This window comes from Daldinia loculata, assembly GCF_022478755.1.
Source record: "Daldinia loculata strain CBS 113971 unplaced genomic scaffold F4817scaffold_11, whole genome shotgun sequence".
NCBI classification, from domain to species: domain Eukaryota; kingdom Fungi; phylum Ascomycota; class Sordariomycetes; order Xylariales; family Hypoxylaceae; genus Daldinia; species Daldinia loculata.
In genome coordinates this window covers 283,164-303,633 of record NW_026054865.1, presented here as the reverse complement: position 1 = coordinate 303,633, position 20,470 = coordinate 283,164, and the positions used below count along the sequence as shown (strand labels likewise).

General features: G+C 46.7%; 9 protein-coding genes and 1 non-coding gene across 10 annotated transcripts; 4 read left to right on the top strand and 6 right to left on the bottom strand.

Moving 5' to 3' along the window:
• Positions 1 to 193: 193 nt before the first annotated feature.
• F4817DRAFT_24822 (uncharacterized protein) lies at positions 194 to 1,917 on the top strand. Its single transcript, XM_049299128.1, has one exon. The coding sequence runs from the start codon at positions 748 to 750 to the stop codon at positions 1,711 to 1,713; it is 966 nt and encodes a 321-aa protein (XP_049161267.1). The 5' UTR covers positions 194 to 747; the 3' UTR covers positions 1,714 to 1,917.
• Positions 1,918 to 2,262: 345 nt separating this feature from the next.
• Positions 2,263 to 3,818, top strand: F4817DRAFT_330650 (FAD/NAD(P)-binding domain-containing protein). The gene has a single exon (XM_049302419.1). The coding sequence runs from the start codon at positions 2,517 to 2,519 to the stop codon at positions 3,702 to 3,704; it is 1,188 nt and encodes a 395-aa protein (XP_049161266.1). The 5' UTR covers positions 2,263 to 2,516; the 3' UTR covers positions 3,705 to 3,818.
• F4817DRAFT_330647 (uncharacterized protein) lies at positions 3,819 to 5,351 on the bottom strand. The gene has a single exon (XM_049302418.1). The coding sequence runs from the start codon at positions 4,763 to 4,765 to the stop codon at positions 4,055 to 4,057; it is 711 nt and encodes a 236-aa protein (XP_049161265.1). The 5' UTR covers positions 4,766 to 5,351; the 3' UTR covers positions 3,819 to 4,054.
• Positions 5,352 to 5,356: 5 nt separating this feature from the next.
• Positions 5,357 to 6,110, bottom strand: F4817DRAFT_330646 (uncharacterized protein). The gene is made up of 2 exons (XM_049302417.1): positions 5,705 to 6,110; positions 5,357 to 5,649 (listed from the first exon to the last, which is right to left on the bottom strand). Exons 1-2 carry the CDS (start codon positions 5,923 to 5,925, stop codon positions 5,646 to 5,648), a joined length of 225 nt encoding a protein of 74 aa, XP_049161264.1. The 5' UTR covers positions 5,926 to 6,110; the 3' UTR covers positions 5,357 to 5,645.
• Positions 6,111 to 6,115: 5 nt separating this feature from the next.
• F4817DRAFT_t50 lies at positions 6,116 to 6,205 on the bottom strand. Its single transcript has one exon. It is a non-coding gene; the product is annotated as a tRNA-Pro (tRNA).
• Positions 6,206 to 6,413: 208 nt separating this feature from the next.
• Positions 6,414 to 8,342, bottom strand: F4817DRAFT_330644 (uncharacterized protein). Its single transcript, XM_049302416.1, has 2 exons — positions 6,574 to 8,342; positions 6,414 to 6,479 (listed from the first exon to the last, which is right to left on the bottom strand). Exon 1 carries the CDS (start codon positions 8,209 to 8,211, stop codon positions 6,814 to 6,816), a length of 1,398 nt encoding a protein of 465 aa, XP_049161263.1. The 5' UTR covers positions 8,212 to 8,342; the 3' UTR covers positions 6,414 to 6,479; positions 6,574 to 6,813.
• A 488-nt stretch (positions 8,343 to 8,830) lies between these two features.
• On the top strand, positions 8,831 to 12,229 carry F4817DRAFT_330643 (NADH-ubiquinone oxidoreductase 78 kDa subunit mitochondrial precursor). Its single transcript, XM_049302415.1, has 6 exons — positions 8,831 to 9,133; positions 9,195 to 9,218; positions 9,279 to 9,330; positions 9,386 to 9,400; positions 9,463 to 11,367; positions 11,422 to 12,229. The coding sequence occupies exons 1-6, from the start codon at positions 9,019 to 9,021 to the stop codon at positions 11,537 to 11,539; spliced, it is 2,229 nt and encodes a 742-aa protein (XP_049161262.1). The 5' UTR covers positions 8,831 to 9,018; the 3' UTR covers positions 11,540 to 12,229.
• An 837-nt stretch (positions 12,230 to 13,066) lies between these two features.
• On the bottom strand, positions 13,067 to 15,839 carry F4817DRAFT_313671 (ARM repeat-containing protein; the record flags this gene model as incomplete). The annotated part of the gene is made up of 5 exons (XM_049300277.1): positions 13,067 to 13,594; positions 13,650 to 14,276; positions 14,334 to 15,383; positions 15,440 to 15,523; positions 15,720 to 15,839. 5 exons carry the CDS (start codon positions 15,837 to 15,839, stop codon positions 13,067 to 13,069), a joined length of 2,409 nt encoding a protein of 802 aa, XP_049161261.1.
• Positions 15,840 to 17,530: 1,691 nt separating this feature from the next.
• Positions 17,531 to 18,011, bottom strand: F4817DRAFT_313670 (mitochondrial ribosomal subunit S27-domain-containing protein; the record flags this gene model as incomplete). Its single annotated transcript, XM_049300276.1, has 4 exons — positions 17,531 to 17,544; positions 17,597 to 17,649; positions 17,706 to 17,914; positions 17,970 to 18,011. The coding sequence occupies 4 exons, from the start codon at positions 18,009 to 18,011 to the stop codon at positions 17,531 to 17,533; spliced, it is 318 nt and encodes a 105-aa protein (XP_049161260.1).
• Positions 18,012 to 18,196: 185 nt separating this feature from the next.
• Positions 18,197 to 19,910, top strand: F4817DRAFT_330637 (ribonuclease III). Its single transcript, XM_049302414.1, has 2 exons — positions 18,197 to 18,591; positions 18,645 to 19,910. The coding sequence occupies exons 1-2, from the start codon at positions 18,361 to 18,363 to the stop codon at positions 19,671 to 19,673; spliced, it is 1,260 nt and encodes a 419-aa protein (XP_049161259.1). The 5' UTR covers positions 18,197 to 18,360; the 3' UTR covers positions 19,674 to 19,910.
• The last annotated feature ends 560 nt before the right edge of the window (positions 19,911 to 20,470 follow it).

Here is a 20,470-nt window from a genome sequence, read left to right as displayed (position 1 = left end):
AGGCTGTACTTGAATCTGCCCAGGTACCTACCTACCTAGGCATAATAGCAAAAAGATATTGATAAATATGAAAGGTAAATGCGTACGTCTGAGAACACTATCTCCCCAAATCTAACGTCGGACATTTTCTGGTACGATGTCTTCAAGACCATCGCAAACACTGCCATTTAATTACGATCTGCTACCCCTTGATCGATCCAAAAAGGAAATCCGACTTCTCAAGCTGAAGTTTGAGAGCACCATTCCCGCTCTTATCGAAAGACTATATGGCGCTAGCAATGATGAGTTCGAGAGTCGATTTAAAGATACCCTGGAGTTAGAACGGCCCACCGAGTGTGAAATAGTGAAAGCCAGCCTAGAAGCACCCCCGGACTTCTGCGCTTGTTCATACGTACGGGGCCCTTCTACAGCGTCAAGGCGATTGGTTCTTCGAATGAGCAAGGACTACCCAGGTGCGCTACCAAACGCAACTGATCCCTTGGAAAGGTTCGAGGAGGTACAAGAACCAGGAGCTTGTGGAATGGATAGAGAACAACGTTCATTTCCACAACGATTCAGACTCCGAGGCCCATGACAACGAAGCCTTTGAAGCCACCGGGGATAATTTAAGAGGAGTAGTAGGACTTTTGGGACTGCCATTCTGGACTAGGGTTGGTAAATGAACATGATACCGCGGAGCTAGTTCCAGATTATACGAAGTCTTATGAAGAAGTTTACACAGAAGCCACAATTAAGTGGATTCACGAGATGGGATTGAGGGTTCTAAGCTATTGTCAGAACGTCACGATGCCGTCCAAGTTGCCTTCTTGGGTTCCTAATTTCAAAATGCCTAGAAACTCGCGATGCGTCAGAATCTTAGACATGCAACCCGATCTTGTTCTTGGGGTTTTAGGAGATCCTACCCCGCCTCCAGATTTCAGATTCTTGGGCACGCCTTCTGGTTCGAGGCTAATATCCATGGGACACGAAATCACTATCATCAAAAGAACTTTAATCGCGATGCCATCATGGGCGGGTAATACGCCTCTTCTGAGATGCATCTGGGACCTCCAAGGACGGCTGATTTTCATGAAAGATATCATAGAGGAATGCGCAACGGCTTACAGGACCAAAGAAGACCGGCATGTAGCTTTTGCAAGCACACTTGCTGGAGGCGGAGCAGACAATGGTCGTTTACTCAACGCTAAGGACAAATGGTCTTTAGATCAGATCATTCGCGGGTATAAGGCTCTCATTGAGCCGTCTTCTGTTCTAGCGTCGTTTAGTGGCTTCTGCTCTCGGCCTATACCCTCTCGATTCTTCCCAGATGTAACTAAGACTGCGTGTGCCCAGGCCGCCGTGTGGTGCGACGAGGAATTCCGAGCGCCTGCGCCAACGCCAGCTCAGAGGTTTAAAATGGACCATCCCAGTGTGTTCTTCATTCCTCTCTTCAACAAATTAGTAGAGATGTTGCCAAATTTCGATCTTGATGATAGTTTGCAGATGTTTGAAGATATTATATCATTTATAGACTTACTTCGAATCCGGACCAAAGGGCGAAAAGTTCTGGTTTCCGAGGAAGGTTATCTTGTCCTTGGCCCTCGGCTCACAGAACCTGGGGATATCGTGACTTTTCTAGACGGCTGCCGTGTTCCTTTTATCTTACGCCCCAGCCCGGACGGCTCATTTCGCCTAGTCGGCGAAGCTTACGTGTTTGGAGTGATGGACCAGTAAGCTAGTGGTGAACAAACGCGGCTTGGTGCTAAAGCTTCGCCGGAGGCAAAAGCAGCCAACAACCGCCGGGGTCGTGATATTCGACGAGAGTTTTCAATCAAATAAAAGTGTACAAGGGAGCGTAAATTAGGAAGGCCATTCCTTTTTTCTTCTAAATTTTTTTTTTACCTACACATAACTCTAGCTTGGATCTCCTTTGTCTTCTCTTTCTCATCAACGGGTGCTGGGTTATTCATAGTCAACTTCATCGACCCCTATTCCCTCGCCCGAAACTTGAAGTTAGCTTTCTTTAGTGTTAGGTCAAGAGGGTTTCAAATAGTTAAGAAGATACATTAAACTTCAAATTACTCACGCAGACTACATTTTGTTGTAAATCAAGTCAGATCAGACCAGATCAATCCAGTTCCATGTCAATAATCATTCTTCCGCATCTGATTTGGCGAATATTATGCAAGTACACCAACACCAACAATATTACTAATCAGAAAAGGAGGAGTGGCCATCATGCAATAGGAATATTACGGCTATATCGAGGTACAGACATCAATTAATGCTTATTAAGAGGTACCTAAGGTAAGACGAGCAAACCAGATTCATATATTTCCAGATACCTTTATTTTTATATAATACATGAGAAATTAGAAAGGAGAGACCGTCGAAGTTGAGCGGCTTTGCTGGAATGAATAGCACGACGCAAGGGTTCGGCAACGTCGGATTACGAACTGATCTATTGATGTCCTGGCCTAAAAGCTGGAGATGAGGATTCTAACTCTATATGCGTAATTCGGCCCCCTTATCTAACCATGGGACAAAATAACACAACAGATCCGCCGATCCTGATCATCGGCGCCGGTATTGCGGGTCTCGCGCTAGCCCAAGGTTTACGTCTTCGTTCAATTCCATTCCGCCTCTTCGAACGATATCCTCAATCACGCAGCTCGCAAGGCCACCGTTTTCGCATCTCAAAAGATGGCCAAGCCGCTCTTGATAGCGTTTTATCTCCTGAACTACAAGACTTACTTCGACGCACCGAGGCCGAGAGGTACCGCTTCGAGCCGCGATATGTAGATGTCAGAAAGCTCGAGTTCGCAAAACAGACACCAATCGACTCGGTATCAATGCCCGTGGATAGGACGTGGATTCGTATGCTACTTGCGCTGAACATCAGTGATGCCATAGAATACGAAAAAGAGTTTGAATCTTACAGGGTTATTGGAGATCAAGTTCAAGTTAGATTTGTGGACGGATCGACGGCGCTCGGACGGCTACTTGTGGGTGCAGATGGCATTAGGAGCCGCGTGCGCACACAACTCCAGCCCGATCGCAAACTGCTTGATCTAGAACGCTGGCTTATGTGGGGTAGAACTCCACTGACGGACGATCTCAAGGAAAATGTACCAAAAGATATGCTCAGTTGGTGTATGTACCAGGATCAGGAATCGAACGTCCAGACCATTGTCGATCCTATGATATGGTTGAAAAGCGTCCGGCTAGAATCAAACACAAGACTACCTGACTTTCCCGGCTACGTCTACTGGGTCGTTTGTACGGCCCCTTTCCAGTATTCGACGGTTTTACCTAAGGCAACGGGCGAGAAAAGGCAGTTTCTAGACCAAGTAACTGAGACATGGCATCCCGCTCTGAAGCTCTTGCTAGGTTCAGCTAATCATGACCTAACCTCCTGCATACCCGTTTTATCGAGCAAACCAGACATTGGAATAGGATCGGCTGGTCAGACCGGGCTAGTTACACTTATCGGCGACGCAGCACATCCCATGAGCCCCATGGGTGGATCCGGCGGCGATACTGCCGTTCGAAGTGCGGCGGATCTGGCGTTGACTATTGCTGAAGGAGTAACGAAGAGTAGTATTGCAGACTTTGAAGCAAGAATGGAGGCCAGAGCGAAAGAGAGAATTGAGCATTCTTTCAAAGGCGGACAGAAATTTTGGCGGGGGAAAGACTGGACTGAGTATAACGAAATTGGCGTTTAAAGACTCGTCGTCTTTAAAAAGAGCATTTGAATAGTAATAGAAGTCTGCACAGGCTGGATGAATATCAGACAATTTAAGGTGACAGCAAGCATATGACATAAACACAACCAGACGCTTCAGATATACTGTTATATTGGTTCTACGATAGCCTATGGAGCTCGTGCCTCTAGTAGGCTTGTCAGCTAGGAACTATACGCTTATATATGAAGTAGACAGGGGGGTATGAGGGTGAACTGTAACCAAAAGCGCTAAACCGGGAACGCAAAACACATCCAGAGAAATAGAATCCTACGGGGTGAGACGCTAAATTTCAATCATATTAGTTTCTACAGTATGGATAACCGAGAACCTTATAGGGCCACAGCAGCGCCGATGAAACCGGCAGCCAGGGCAGCCGCAGCGAACATTCCGGTCTCCCTCGGGCTAGCGTTACCAGAGGGTATCGCCGATGCAGCCGAGCTGCTTGCCGCAGCTGCTGCTGAGAATTCAGAGCTGCCAGTAGTCGTCGCGGAACCGCTAGCGCTTGTCGTGGCAGCAGAAGAACTGTCGGAGGAAGCAGCTGTTTCGCTGGAGGAGTCCGCCGTAGTCGTCGCGGAGACAGCTTTGCAGCCGCCTGCCGAGAACTGGGAGTATACGCTGAGGAGCTCGTCAAGCTGGCTAGTGATAACCTCCGGGGGTGCACCCATATCGCCGGAGCAAGTAGTGGCCAAAGCCAGTAGGTTGGAGGACTGCGAAGACAGATACGAGTACATGTCGAGGCAGTAGGAAGTATAGGCAGAGCCTTGGTCCTTGCCAAGAGCGGTGCCATACTGGCACAAGCCCGACAGACCTGACTCAGCCATGCCGCCGTCCACTGTGGCGCTATCCATCGCGCTTTCTAAAGCCGGAGCTGGGGTGGGGAAAGCGCTGGACCAAGACTGGACGCGGGAAATACATTCCGGCGAGGATTCGGTCTCTTCCGGGTCGGAGCTCCCGAAGGTCTGGCGCGGCATGAGGTTCGGGATTTGAGCGGAAGCGCAAGCGGCAAGAGCCGCGAGGACGATTGCGTTATTAGTATACATGTTGTATGTAATTATCGGTCTTCTCAAAAGCAAAAAGAGTGTATGTTGTTATGTTGTTAGTTGGGAAAAGCTTGGTCGACCTTATAAACGAGCGGATCGGAATTAATGAACGAATGACTCGCGTATCTATTAATCGTCGTCTTTTAACTCGCGTGTGTAGATCAAGAAGATCGACGCATCGCGAAGGGGGCACAAGCTTCCTTTTTATAAGTCAGCATGTAACATGAAGGGGCCCCTTAATGCCGCCGGTCGACGGTACGCGCTACGATGTATCGGGATATAGCACTGATAGCAGTATTCAGGGGTGCCGGGATTAAAAACATTGTTAGCGTCAGGTTGCAGGAGCTAGCCGGGCCTTTTGGCCTTGGCTGGGAATTCTTATTCATCTTATTCAATTATTTGACGGCTGCCTGGACGGCTTTTAAGTACGGAGATAATTAATAATGATGATGTGTGTTGTGTTGTGTTGTGTTGAGGTGATATAATTTGCGATATATTAGTATAAATAAATATTGCACTACGCTATAATATGTACATATGTATAGATACCTAGGTAGGTACCTATCTTATCTATACACTATAGCTGTAGATATCATGAGCAGAGTTGATCACTTCCAACTGTTTACCCCAGCTTCTCGCTTTTTACATAAGCACCAGCAACGGTCTTCTGCATTGTTCCGAGTGAGCCGAACCCCAGTCATCTTAAACTCAAAAGATCCATTTCGACTACCACGCAACGATCAATACCGAAATGAGAGTGCCACTATGGTCGGTAAACCCTTGCAATGATTTTTTTCATGTTGGTCAGCTTATGCGAAATTCAGGCTGTGTGTCCTTGTATACCTATATGTACGATTATTGATTACTTGAGAAATATAAACTAGGTGAGATACAACATCAATAAATCGACTTTGTGGTAGATACTTAATGAGGTGTAAGTGAAACAAACCACATGCATCTTCAATTCTCGTTATTGCGCCTACATCGTAAGGTCCGACCCAAAGTTTAAACATATACGTTTCGCGGCAGAATGACGGAGGCCGAAGCTTGTAATTTCCGTAGGGCAACGGGCTTGGGGTTCTCGGGTTGAGAGATACTCTTTTAGTTGCAAACGCCGACTCGCTTATGTGAAAGAATGCTATTAGCTCGCATAGTACCATAAAGTTATCTTTGATAATACGAAGCTTTTGTACGAAGTATGAGGTATCTTTTAGGTAGTAAAAAACTGTGAACGACTTGGCCAATACATTCAAACGAACAAAAAGTCAACATAAAATAATAAATAGTTGAGGGATGAGCGCAAAAAAAAAAATGAAGCTGGAATCACAGACCGAATTGACAAAAGATGAAGGGTTTGGCCGGGGATTGAACCCGGGACCTCTCGCATAATATGAATAGGGTTGTCCCTAAGCGAGAATCATACCACTAGACCACCAAACCAAGTTATTTGTGATGAACACAAGATTTTGCCAGATCAATGTCTGGGCGGTGAAAATTTCGCTCATTATTAAACTTTATATCCACTCGCTAAACAGTGCTAAAGCTGACAGCGAACCCCGATGATATGGGGAAAGAATGTTTAAGAAACGTCTAGTTATTAATACAAGCCGAATCAAAGAATTTTTAGAAAAATATCATATGCCTACCGTCTAGACATAATCTGCCCATCCAAGAGTAATAATTAGCCAATACATCGGCTTGCTTGCGAAAAATAGTATGTCCAAATAGCACCAACACCAAACATCTTATGGCTCAACTGTTTTTCAAAGGTTGGCTACCTATGTTACTAACACAAAAAAACATGATAGTTATTCTAGTCTCATATCACGACGATTATGGGATCTCAAAATGCCAATTTGGTTTTTTCTGTCTATTCAAGCTGTTCATCAAGTATTCGGCAAGTGAGTGTAGTCCAGCGATGCTGCTCGAGCCGATTTCCGCCAACGTGTCATAAATCCAAACGCAAGGAAAGATATGAGAAATACGACCAGATAATATCACGCCTAGGTATTAGTAGAACTCTAAGTCCTTACTAACTATCCTTTCGATCAATCCGACCAAATTTTCGAATCAGGCAGGAGAAGCTCAACAGATGCCTGTTTAACTATTCGTTCGATCAACTTTACGCGTCGGAATATAGGCAAGCTCTTCGACATTGGCATTGCCTGAGCCTCTGATATATCATGATCTCCATCACCTGATGAATACCAGCGTGATTTAGCAAGAATCCATTCCCTATGTAGGTGATCCAAGAAGTGAGGCCACTTCAAGTTACGGACACGATCAGTACTGCGAGGATCGCTCCATAGCTTATCTGTGTCCTCTTCTAACCAGCTTACTAACTGCTTAGCTTCTACTGAAGAGTGATTCTTTGTGATTCGATGAATTAGAGCCATTTTAGCAACCTCATCGTCAACAACAAGGGAAAGAGAGTTCCGGCGATCCAGGCTAAATAGTCGAGCCTCGATAATGTGATCATCAAGCCTCCAATGCTTATAGGTATCCGATACAAAGTCAACGACTTTCAACTGCGGAAAGTAATGTGGGTTAGAAAGGTAAGACAGGAGCTGATAACAGTGTGTATGATCCGAGTTAACACCACTTATGACAAATTGGGTACACTCCGTAATTTCCAATATAGTGGCATTTGGTGACCACACTGGAGTTTGAGTACGCAGACGGAGATAATCCCGGCTCGGATCATACCATGACCATGCGGGCCTAGGTATATCTGGTTCGTACATCGGATCTATATGTGGACACTCCCTAGAGTTCCTAATGCTCACAAGTCTACCGCGACGGAAAGCGATTGATCGAGCTTCGTGACAGACATGAGCAACCGAGGGAGGAGATAATCCTGGTTCGAAATAATACACAGAGCAACCCTTCGTAAGACCGAGTATTCGGCTAGGAATGGCGAAGTCCCATATCATGGCTCGAATTTCTGGTGGAAGCCTCTTAAACTGGGGGAATTCAGAAATGTCCGTAAGCTCATGTAATATTTGAGCATCTGTGCGTATCATATGAAGGACATCGCGAATCTCATGTTGATCTCTCCTGATATCCGCGACTTGGTATTTGAGACATTCAATAAATCCGGCCCAAAATCCACCCTGGTCGGTATACATAGTTTGAACTTGAGCTTGGAGAAGATTGAGACAGTCAATCATCCTATCCTTGGTTTGTTGGGCTTGACTGGTATGATCGATATTCCCTTGAAGGGACTGAATAGTAGTGCTGACTTTCTCGAAGGCGTTGTTCAAGTCTGACGATCGCTTTCCGAGCTCACGGTCTATATTTTTTTCCAAGAAGTCAACTCTGAGGAGTGAAAGGTTGTTTAGGCCATTAGCTACACGTGCAAGCTGATAGATTGCATCGTTGATGCTGCCGCTCGTAGCATAGTTTAGTTTAGGCATGTTGGTTAGTTGATATGCTGGTGATGACATACTTCTTTAGAAAGTCCATGAGAAGAGGGGAGAGTTTCGAAAACATGATGGATCTGAGTAAATTACATAGACAGGAGAGTAAGTATGAACAAGAAGTCACGCATTGGTGCCTATAATTCACGTAGGACATCTTAGCAGATAAAGATTATTGATTGGTAGATAGATACTATTGCTTTTTTTTTCTTCTAGTCTCGTTTTGAAAATGATAGAAAACTCAGGATCTACCGTGCAAATGTGACGACCGGCGGTAAGAGGCAACAATCTTCGAGGTTTAGCACCTCTCAAGTGCTTCCATAATCGGCGTACAATATTGCTCTAGAACACAAGATAGAGGAAGACTCGACTACAGCAAGTAACCTGGAAGACCAGGAACTTGCTCAAGCTCACCTACAATAAAGTGTGCACATGTACAATTAATTAATGAAGAAAAGAAAGGAAAAGTTTCCAATCGGTTGCAGAAATTTTGAATTAAAAAGAGATAGCAAAACTGGGGCTTGGCATTACTTACGTAACTAAGTTTACTAGGTACATAGATACCTAGATACGTAATGTGTACATGTATTTATTCTTTTGTGCCTCAGAATTCAGGCTTCAAGTTTTCTTAGCTACAGCCAATGAAAGCAAGTGCGAAATAATCGCAATGAAGCACTAGCGCCACTCCGAAGAAGCGTCCAATAATTCCCGACCAGCAATTCTCAAGAGACGTCAACGTCGTTTTAAAGGAACTTTCTTCCAATTGACCACCAAGCACCACCTCGTTCTATTCCTCTCCTCTCCTCTGTCCCTTGATTCCGTCGAGACGACACGATGCTCCGACAATCTCTAGCTCGTTCGGCTTGGCGGACTGGCAGCCATGTCGCCAAATCCTCGAGAGCTTTTTCAGCGACGCCTCGGCGGCCGGCAGAGGTGGAGCTTACCGTTGGTGAGCATATATCTTATATATACGATCGAAGCGCTTAAGATGGTTGCTGACGCTGTTATAGATGGAAAGAAGGTGTCTATCGAAGGTATAAATCTATAATTTACAATCCCGAGGTTGTAAAGCCTCTTACTAATTAAGCCCGCAGCCGGATCAGCTTTAATTCAGGCCTGCGAGAAGGCCGGCGTTACTGTCCCTAGGTCAGTCTACGAGACATCCGAATAATATAAGAAGCTTGCCGCTAATAATTCATAGATATTGTTATCACGAGTACGATAGCTACCCTGCCGACCCTCCCCACCACGACCCGCGTTGCTAACAGCATAAATTAGGAAGTTAATGATCGCTGGAAACTGTCGTATGTGCTTAGTCGAAGTCGAACGTGCGCCGAAGCCCGTTGCCTCTTGCGCCTGGCCAGTACAACCAGGAATGGTGGTAAAGACGAACTCGCCTCTCACACATAAAGCCCGTGAGGGTGTGATGGAATTCCTCCTAGCGAACCACCCGTTAGACTGCCCTATCTGCGATCAGGGTGGTGAATGTGATCTCCAGGACCAATCCATGCGATACGGAGCCGACAGGGGCCGGTTTCACGAGATCGGTGGCAAGCGAGCGGTGGAAGATAAGAATATAGGACCCCTAATCAAGACCTCGATGAACCGATGTATCCACTGTACGAGATGTATTCGATTTGCGAACGATATAGCTGGTGCCCCTGAGATGGGCTCCTTCGGACGAGGAAACGACATTCAGATTGGCACATACTTGGAAAAGAACCTCGATTCTGAGATGTCGGGTAATGTCATCGACCTTTGCCCCGTCGGCGCTCTCACATCTAAGCCCTATGCCTTCCGAGCCCGCCCCTGGGAATTAAAGAAGACCGAATCGGTCGATGTGCTCGATGCCTTAGGGTCTGCTATCCGTGTAGACTCGCGAGGTCTTGAGGTCATGCGAATTCTCCCTCGTCTTAACGATGATATCAATGAGGAATGGATCAACGACAAGACCCGGTTCGCGTGTGATGGTCTAAAGACACAGCGTCTGACTATGCCGCTGGTAAGACGAGAGGGTAAATTTGAGCCCGCTTCTTGGGAACAAGCTTTGACAGAGATTGCGGCGGCACACCGACAACTTGCACCGAAGGGTAATGAGTTCAAGGCGATCGCTGGTGAGCTCATTGAGGTTGAGTCATTGGTTGCCATGAAGGAACTGGCCAATAAGCTCGGATCTGAGAACCTCGCCCTCGATATGCCCTCGGGAAGCCAACCCCTTGCCCACGGCATTGACGTCCGATCTAACTACCTCTTCAACTCCAAGATCTCTGCTGTCGAAGACGTCGACTACTTACTACTCGTCGGCACCAACCCGAGACACGAAGCTGCCGGCTTGAACGCCCGTATCCGAAAGCAATGGCTAAGGTCAGATCTAGAGATCGGCGTCGTAGGTGAGCCGTGGGAGTCAACTTTCGAGTTTGAACACCTCGGTACCGATCTCGCGGCCTTAAAGAAAGCTCTGTCCGGTCCTTTCGGCAAGAAACTTCAGTCTGCTAAGAAGCCAATGATTGTTGTTGGTTCTGGTGTGACAGATCACCCTGATGCCAAGGCTTTCTACGAGCTTATTGGTTCTTTCGTCGAGAAGAACGCCGCAAACTTCCTGACCGAGGAGCACAACGGCTTCAATATTCTACAAAGGGCAGCTTCAAGAGCAGGTGCTTTTGAGGTCGGCTTCACAACACCCTCCCCTGAGGTCGCCGAAACGAAACCCAAGTTCATCTGGCTACTGGGTGCCGATGAATTTGCTGATGCCGATATTCCCAAGGACGCTTTCGTCGTCTACCAAGGCCACCACGGCGATCGTGGCGCCCAGATCGCTGACATCGTTCTACCCGGCGCTGCCTATACCGAAAAAGCCGGTACTTATGTCAACACTGAGGGTCGCGCACAGATGACTCGTGCCGCCACCTCATTACCTGGTGCCGCCCGAACAGACTGGAAGATCATCCGAGCAATCAGCGAGTTCCTCGGAGTGCCTCTACCATACGATGATGTTGCCCAACTACGGGATAGGTTATTCGAGATTAGCCCGGCGCTCGCTTCATACGACATCGTCGAGCCCACATCCATGAAGCACCTAAGCAAGGTGCAATTAGTAGACCAGAACAAGGGCGCCAAATCCACCAACGAACCCCTAAAGAAGGTTATCCAAGACTTCTACTTCACAGACGTCATCTCTAGAAGGTGAGCACGCTTTCCAACCCCATTCTCTAACATGAGTGCTAACAAGCAATGCAGCTCCCCGACGATGGCACGATGTTCAGTTGCCAAGGCAACGGGCAATCCCGACAACAACCTCATGGCCCCCGGCATGACGGAGGACAGGCCGATGGGCCAGGTCGCCTACGGTGCGTGAGAGGGTGTGTACGCTACCCGATTGTAACGGGATTAATAGAAACGTGAACCTGAAAAAGGGGAAGGGCAGGTTTTCGAGTCTATCGCTGCCCCTGCTACTTATCCGCGCTGGGAATTGGTCTTCCTTGATTGTTTTCTTTGTCACTGGGCGCATCCATCGGCATCGCAATGTACATACTATTAGTACAGGTTCACGGAGTAGAAGAAAGTACATAAAGCGCCCAGAATACCCACGCTTCTGTGTTCCATGTGCAGATCTATCATCATCATCATCTAGAACCCTTTAGCACACTAGGGTCGAGTAGAAGAAGAGACTCGATGTCGAGTTCGACTTCTTTATTGGGCTTAATTTATCAAACTCGTTTACTAAAAAGGTTTCGACGCTGCTATGGTTCCCGTCGTTTGACGGTATTGAGATTCGGATATTGAGTATATAGAGAAAGGATAAAGTAGCTCGACGCAATCCCCCAGTTTCATACATTGACAACATGTTTGAGTACCTAAGGTACCTAGGATATATCAAAGTTGCACATAGCTAAACCTTATAACTACCACTATGTAAGTTAAGCAGGTATGATATAACTCAATCAACGGGGGTTCTGTAGGAATAATGCACCGAAGCTGGGAATTAGTTAGTTGAGAGAAGATTCATATTATCATTACAGTTAGCAGGCAACATAGCAATCACGTCGAGACACCATATCCCATCCATTTTACATAAGAATTGCACAGGAATAAACTCATAAAAACATCGAATTTGGTAAGAATCGAGCGAACGATTGTAAATAAGTAAACTCTTCGTAATACAAGGAGCATATGTAAGACTTTGCCGATAGCACAAAAACAGAACTAATATTGTTGATTTTCGTCCCCATCCGATTAAACCTCCACCGCCTACCGGTTTTGAGTCAGTCTTGAAAAGCCTTACAAAACCTGAATACTCGATTCCCAACACAAAGTATCTATCCTCTGCAGAATGTCCACCTTAGCTGAGATCAGGAATAACAATCCATGCAACTATATTAGAATGTAAGGTGAGACAGTATGTGGTTCTTTTGATCGGTAGAAGGTTTGTCCTCCATCCAATTTAAGGTGGTGAGTGAGTGACCGAGTTGGAATAAGAAAAGAATGGACGAATGGAGTGGATGCTTTGATTTCATATCGCAAAATCCATAACCATGATGTGTCCAAGACACCCAAGCGGGGCAGTAGCCTGCTGGGTGTAGGATGTCGTAGACGTATGATTCCGTAAATTTTCTGCTTGAGATGATGCTTTCTGTGAGACTTGCCATATGCGAATCGATTCGTCCGAGAACCGAATTAAAATCAATTAGTAGCCTCGGATTTGTCCGAAAGCAAGACATAGGAAAAGAAAGAAAATAGTGGACGCAAAAGCAACCGCCGAAGTCGAGACCGGGACGAAGATGCGACATCGAAAAACACCTTTTGAGGCGAAAGATACGAGACCGTTCATTAATTGAATAAAACGCAGATCCGTCATGAAACCAATCGAGCAAGTACCACGCCATTATTGGTAAGCACGGCCATTGTATCGAGGACCCGTGGGCATGCGTCCTAAGCCAGTACTAACACCAGGTCCCGGTCGAGTGGCCACAGCCGGGTTAGTGCAGAGCATTCCGACACGAGATCCAAATTTGGATCCACGGAGAGACACCATGTGCTTTCTAATATGCGCGGCAACGATCTCGCGGTGTTGAGGGGAGGCATGAGTCAATATCCACTGAATGAGATAGTTGCCATACTGGTCGCTAGCAATATCAATCAAAGGGATTCGGGGACGGTCTACGCGGCCTTCGCAGACTCGGTCAAGGTATCGTGCCAGGAAATCAGCTCCGCCGATCTTCAGGCACTTCTCAACTACCTTGGAAGCATACTGGTCCATACTGTACTCTGCTGCGTAGCGAATGACGTGGTCAATTGCTCTGCTTCGGTCAGCTGGCGCGCCATGCTCACAGATGTGCTGGATGCACCAGTTTCCAAACTGGCCATGAGCAACAATATCGATGTTGGCGAGGACCTCCTCAATGCAAGGACGCTGGAGTCTTATTAGCATCGCAATTAAAAATTGTACATACTTTTACTAGACGTACCTTGTCCTCTTCGAGGCAATTCTCGAAGATATTCTGGACGACCAGGCTTCCCGTCTCTCCAAGAGCAACCTCGTGCCACATGCCGTGGAGCGCATCGTTCACGTACTTCATGATTTGAGGTGGGGACTCGGTCCATCTCAGCTCGAAGAGCTTCTGCCAGACGTGGCATGCATATCGATGGATAACAGTCTCCGGGATGCGTCGGAGTAATTCGTGGACCATAATGGCTTTGTAATCTTCCGGGACGGAATCAAACGCCTTCTGGACTACATGGCAGCCGAATGGGTCCATTGAGAGGTTGAGTGTGCATCCTCTAATGGCCTCTGCAATCTTGACCACCTGCTCCGGGGTTCCATGCTCGAAGCATCGTTGTACCAAGAAGTTGCCAAAGCGATTAACCATCAGTGGGTAAGCCTGGGCAACAATTGCTTCTACTATCTCATACTTCTGGTCTGGCGTTCCGACCTTGAGTTTCTGCTGCAAGAAAATCGACGCTTGCTGGTCATTGTTGCAGACAATCTTATCAACGATGTACTTCCAATTGCAGTTGACATTGCGATCAAGTAGGCGGCGGTAGTTCAGAGGTTCCGTAGTGGGTAGATAGGTCTGGCCTTCAGAAGCTCCGGGCTGTGACACAGTCTACATCAGTAATAGGCCGAAATTAAAGAGTGAATCGATACTTACCTCCGACTTCCAAGGTGCACTACCCGTAACTGACGTGAACTCACTCGCCAGGGGCGAAAGCGGTGTACCGACAGCGGTAGGCTGATAGGTAGAGTAAATTCCCGAACCAGTCGGAGCCGGGGTCGGTCCAGGCATGCCATGATCAGATCCGTACTGACCACTACCGTAGTTGTAACCACCTCCGAATCCTGACTGTGCACTAAAAGCGGGCATTCCAAGGCGATTATCAATTCGGTTGTTCCGTCGGTTGCCGGCGGGTCGAATTGTCATGTCATAATCCGGCGTCAAGCGATCTCCACGATAGCCACCAGAAGCCGCGGGCTCATAGGTCAGGCTATGATCCATGTACCCCTGACTAGCACCACGTCCACTCCATTGGTTGTTCTGGTGTAAATCGGGTCCTGGGAAACCGCCCTGGAAAGAGCCTTGAGCACTCTTGCTTGGCCCCCAGATGTTACGAGAGCGGTTGAAGCCCGTAGCTGATAAGGCATCACTGGTATCCGACCGAGAGTCATCAAAAGTAGACCAGGAATGACCACCTTCCCTGCCAATTGCCTGCTGAGTGCTAACACCAAGGGTCGTAGGACCCGGGACTCGCGATGGGTTAGGAGGAGGAACCTGGAATCCAGAAGGGAAATCTGCATCTAGCGGAGAGCCACCCATGGCATGCTCTAGTCCGGGTCGGGTGTGGCGGCTCTGAGCAAGCTCGTGGTCGAGTCGAGTGATTTTGTTCTGAGCTTGGGCAAGTTGCAGCTTCAAGCGAAGGACCTCCTCGTCGCTGGGACTCCCATCATTCAAAGCCGCACTGGCCGGCCGAGTGGTCGGGCCTGTGCTACCGAAGTTCTCATTCGCAGGTGTAATTGGTACCGAGTTGCTCGAGGGTGCATGGTCCAGGGCAGGAGGGTACATACAGTTCCCTTCAGAGGTCTTCAAAGCATCTCCCTGTTTGTGGAGTGCAGTTTGCTGTTGGGAGAGCTTCTCCAGTAGGTGGTCCATGGGATCAGGAGAGCTAGAAGGACCTGATGAGGAGTCGTGACTAAGCTTCATCTTCTATTATAGTTAGTGAATAGGATATAGACGAATGTGGCCCTAGGGTGAACACTAACCTTAGGATAGCTCTGGTTGGCTAAGGAAGAGGTCGAGAGAGCAGAGACCGACTTCTTCTGAGACATGGAGACATCCGGTTCCTGCTGTAGAAAACCATTAGTTTCGGCTGTGTCATCCGAACAATATCGAGCCAGAGATAACAAGAGTAATTCATCCGATAAGCAAGATATAATATGGATAGGGCCAATAGATCAACACAATTACAAATGGAAAGATATGTTTGACCAAACCACAATAATCACTCACATATCGGAGGAGACGCGTAAGGACATCACTTACATTGGCAGTAGAGGTATCCTCTTTGCCAACCTTGATGTTTTCCTCGTTCAAAGGCTTGTTGGAAGCGGGTGTGCGACGAGGGTTCGGAGACCCAGTCGAAAGAGCCGGAATAGCAGACATAGCTTCTGTCCTAGTCAGTACAGAAGCAAAGAGCGTCGCCGGCAGGAAGAGAATCTGTTTTAAATTGAACCACTAAGTGCCCAAAATAGAAGTTGACAAATGGCTTAGATGCCTCAATTGCAACAAAAAGATTAGATGGTATAGTGAGAGTGAAGTGGAAGAAGAGTAGTGGATGGGTTTGGGAGTTAGATGAGTTGGGTTGTGGAAGAAGTTGAAGGTGGGAGAGATGGATAAATTCTCGCTGAAAGGGAGAAGAAGTTGCGTTAATATGCAACTGATGGGTAAGGTATGATAGAAGTAGGTGACGACCTTGACGTATTAAAAGTATGGCAGGAGCGAGGTGGCTAAGACTGCCTACCTATGGTCGACGTGTAGAAATAAGCACATGTATGATGAGGAAGTTGCTCCCCTTGAGGAAACAGCGAGGTGACTTACTAAAGTACACTACGTATATGTAGTTGACAAAAGAGGCAGTACCGATGCTAAACCATTTACAAAGTGACGCGATTGCAGTGCAGAACGGTTAAGAGGGGTCAAATATCTAAAGAATCTTGGTATCTTCGAAACAGTTGCCAGGTGTGACCATAGATGTGCTCATATGTGTGAAGACGTGACAGACGCGAAACTCGTCGCAACCGCTAATATAGGGGGTGGAGGGATGGTGTAGTACGCAACGTATGAATTCAACGATAAGGGTTGAAAAGGGGAAGGAGAAAACCTTCTGGCCGGCTTCAGTGTGGATAGAACGGGATCTGGAATCACATCTTTCCTAGACAAGATGGAAGTTGCGCCTCGTTGCGTTGCTAAGAGACAATTAGTCCCAACTGCCTGCCTGCCTCCCCGCTTCCCCTGTGTGCTGAGTGACAGATCTTAACATGGAAGTAACGCCCCTATTTCTCCCCTTTACATGTAGGTACAATTGGATATACATTAATACGCAGTTCACTGCTTGAGCGTATTTGGAAATGCCGCTTTAATGCTTTTTCAACAGTATCTTCCGACATCATCCCAGCCGCGTCCATACGATGGCGATTACATATTCGAATTCGGCTTTGCAGGATAGTCTACCAGACCAAGTTAACTGCCAATACTTATGAGCACATGGGTGTGGTAAAAACCTCTAAGGATAATCGCTTATCAGGCTCATATATACACCAGTACTCGCACCAGACCCTTTCCTTTTGCACACAGGCGTACGTATATATAAGTATATAGCTTTCCTGATAGCATTCATATCGATTGGGCACCTAGGGAGTTAGACATTATCGTGTATTTAATCCACCTATTTCCCCTAGGATTCGTATTCTGAAAGCATGCCAGATGGCGCCAACTTGAGATCATGTACAAGAATACTAAACGACGGGTAGACATTAGCACCTAAAGCGCTCAACCGTCCATAAGGGTGGCCGTAGAGGGCTACCCCTTTAAGTTCAGTGAACAAACCTCTGACACCCTAGTTGACGGCTTACTATCGTGAATCCACGCTTATAGACTAATCGAAAGTCACAAGACTATGGAAGCGATGCTGAGAAATTAGGAGGCATCAAGAGCATTGGCGTATCATTAGGGTGTGGTTAGTTTCTCTATATTCCGAATATCTGGTCTCGTAGTAATGAATTGATAATTTACGTCCATAAACGCCGTTATTTTCGCATATATATGTACAAGGGTAGACAAGACGAATCCCGTCTCTACCTGTGCTTCGCTATACCGGAAGTTAGTGTCATTCCAAGAAAAACGGGAGGAATGGATCATACCAGGAGGGGGGCCAGTCTTTTTCTTCGGTGCACCTTTTCCGCGCGACCTCACTCTATATCTTGGTTAGATTCTGATATGTGTGATACTTGTAACATAGATATAGCTTACCCTGCCAAGTGTTCCAACCTATCCTCTTCTTCCTCGTTAATAGTCTCCAGATTCCAACGCTTAAACGTCTTCGCTAACGTATTGATTGTCGGACCTCTTGGGGGGTAGTACTTGGCAAGCGTTGGTCCTCTTAATCGTTGTCGCAGGATATTGTTGCCCATCCGTACCCCATCAGGATTGTATGTTGTGGAGAAGACTTCGCATTGAGCCTGGAATATCAGTTAGTTTAATTCATTACAAAGCCAATTAAGGAATAAAATATACCTTCATGAGGTTCAGCAGCCTTGCACGAGGGACAGCCGCCATTTTGACCTTTTATGCAGCAACTTTTGCTTGTCGCACAACTAAAGATGAAGTTGTCACAGTTAGTTTGACCACTTAATTGAGCGTGGGGCGCGCGTTTGTCGGGAAATATTCGGCTAATCATTCCCTTTCAGCCTTCAGGTGGCGCATACCTTCAGTCAAGACATATTATTTACGTACCTAACCTAGGTACCTCAAGGCTCAAGGTAACACTTCACCTCTTCAAAACTGCAAAACTGCAAAACTGCAAAACAGTTGCGCTGTTGTAGTGTGGCTTAATCTTTATCAGCAATTCTTCTACATATAAATCTCTCAAGTTCTGATAAGTATACTTGCAGAATCTATAAGCGCCATGTCGAAGCGTTTGTTCGCGGAGGTCGACTCCAATAACAGCCCCGGGAACGCTACATCAGTTTCTCAAATCCTAAACCATGCTAAAAATCTGCTGAAAACAGTCAAAGCTCTGAATGAGGAGCTCCAAAAATTTCATGACACTTCCGATATAAATGACGAAATAGTCTCGGTATTAAAACGCCACAACAACGAGATATTACCTACCGCGCAATTACTCGCACAAGACGAGGTAAGCATTGAACCATCCGGTGCCATTCTCACTGCTAATTCACGCTCCCCTAGACAAGTGCTCTTGGTCAGGATAGTCCCAGACCGCAAAAAGCCAGAAAGCTTGAAGATGGGAGAAATTCCAAAAGTTCACTTGGTGCTGGAGCACTTCCCATCCCAAATCACGTGTCGCTGACTCGATGGACGCCTGATGATATACCAAGTTCTGGCCTGCCACCCTTACCCCCTGTCCTAGATCCAGCCCTCGAGCAGGCAGCACTTACTCACTCGGGTATGACATCAGGTTCGACGAAAATGAGCTATGAACGGCTCGAGTGGATTGGCGATGCCTATATCTACCTAATGTCTACATCTTTCATCTTCCAGACCTTCCCCAATCTACCCGTCGGGCGATGCTCCCAGCTGCGGGAGAGGCTTGTTAGGAACGAGACTTTATTGAACTACACCATACAATACGGTATCGACAAGCGCACGAAATTTCCCCCGGAGTTTGGCCCTCTCGGAAAGCCTGGGGCGACTCGGGCATCTGAGGTAGCAAGGAAAAAGGCCCTCGGCGACGTTTTTGAATCTTATGTCGCAGCTACGATTTTAGCAGACCCGGAGAGCCTACCGCGTGTGTCGTCCTGGATAAAGTCACTCTGGAGCATAGAACTCGCAGATGAGATTCGAGCAGAGTTCAGAGGCAAGTCAAGTTCTAAACACGATCGCTCAAACAAGAAGCAAGATACGGACAGCGACAAGCAAGCTACAAAACAGGACCTACCCTATAAGGTCATCTTGAGAAACGCTATCGTTGTGAATGGGATTAAACTCTCGTACAACGACGTGGGTGAACTAAAGAAGGATAAACACTTGGGTCTTCCATTGTACACTGTAGGCGTATTCCTCGACGGATGGGGAGAAAGTAACCTCCAGCTAGGTCTCGGAAGTGCATTATCGAAGAAAGAGGCAGGAAACAATGCGGCACGCGCAGCGCTGGATAATAAGAAGCTCATCAAGCGCCTACAGCAAAAGAAGGAAGAGTTTTTGAAATCTAAAAGTTTAGCCGAGTCAACGCAGCAAGAGTATGACAACTGGTCATAACTGGGTAATATCCAAGGTATCTAGGATTGCTACCTAGTAGAATGGCACTTACTACCTGGTAGGTACCTAAGTTAGGTATTGATCGAGTTTCTCAATATGTATCTATGCGCCCACGGAGTTAATATCATGTCGGATAGCAGAAGCTTAATCTTAGAAGTATAGCTGAGAACAAAATCAATTTTGTTGCCGTGATAACAGTCAGGGTGACGAAACAATCTGACTTTGGTCCTTTACAACGTGAAACTCGAAAGAGGTAGTAAATCAAGCGAGGCCCGAAGAATAAGACATATTACATAATACCTGAAGTTGTCTTCTTCACGTGCAATCGTCGGAACACGGAAGAAGAAGAATACTACTAATGTACCTAAGCTTAGCACTAATTTAACAGGTAGCACGCGAGCGGCCACCGCCGAAATTGTATTGATATAGGTACAATTAGGTACATACACACTGCATACAGAAGGAGCAGTACCTTAGGTATGTATGGCGGAAGGTTGCAGAAAAGGTACCTGATCCCAGTAAAGAATGGATCCAATTCTACGCCGAGGCAATTGCATTCCCCTAACACCCGAATAAGACTATCGAAAGTTTCAATGTTCCCCATTATGCAGAGAATTGCTCCAGCTCCAACTCAATGATCGACATCCATTTAAAGCTAATAATTGTTTGTACAATAAATACTTATTACTTACCTACATACCTCTTTACTTCCAATACTTCTAACCGGTGGTTTAACGTAATCGTGCCATATCAAACCAGCTCAGACCTATATACAACACCTAAACTATCCTTAATAT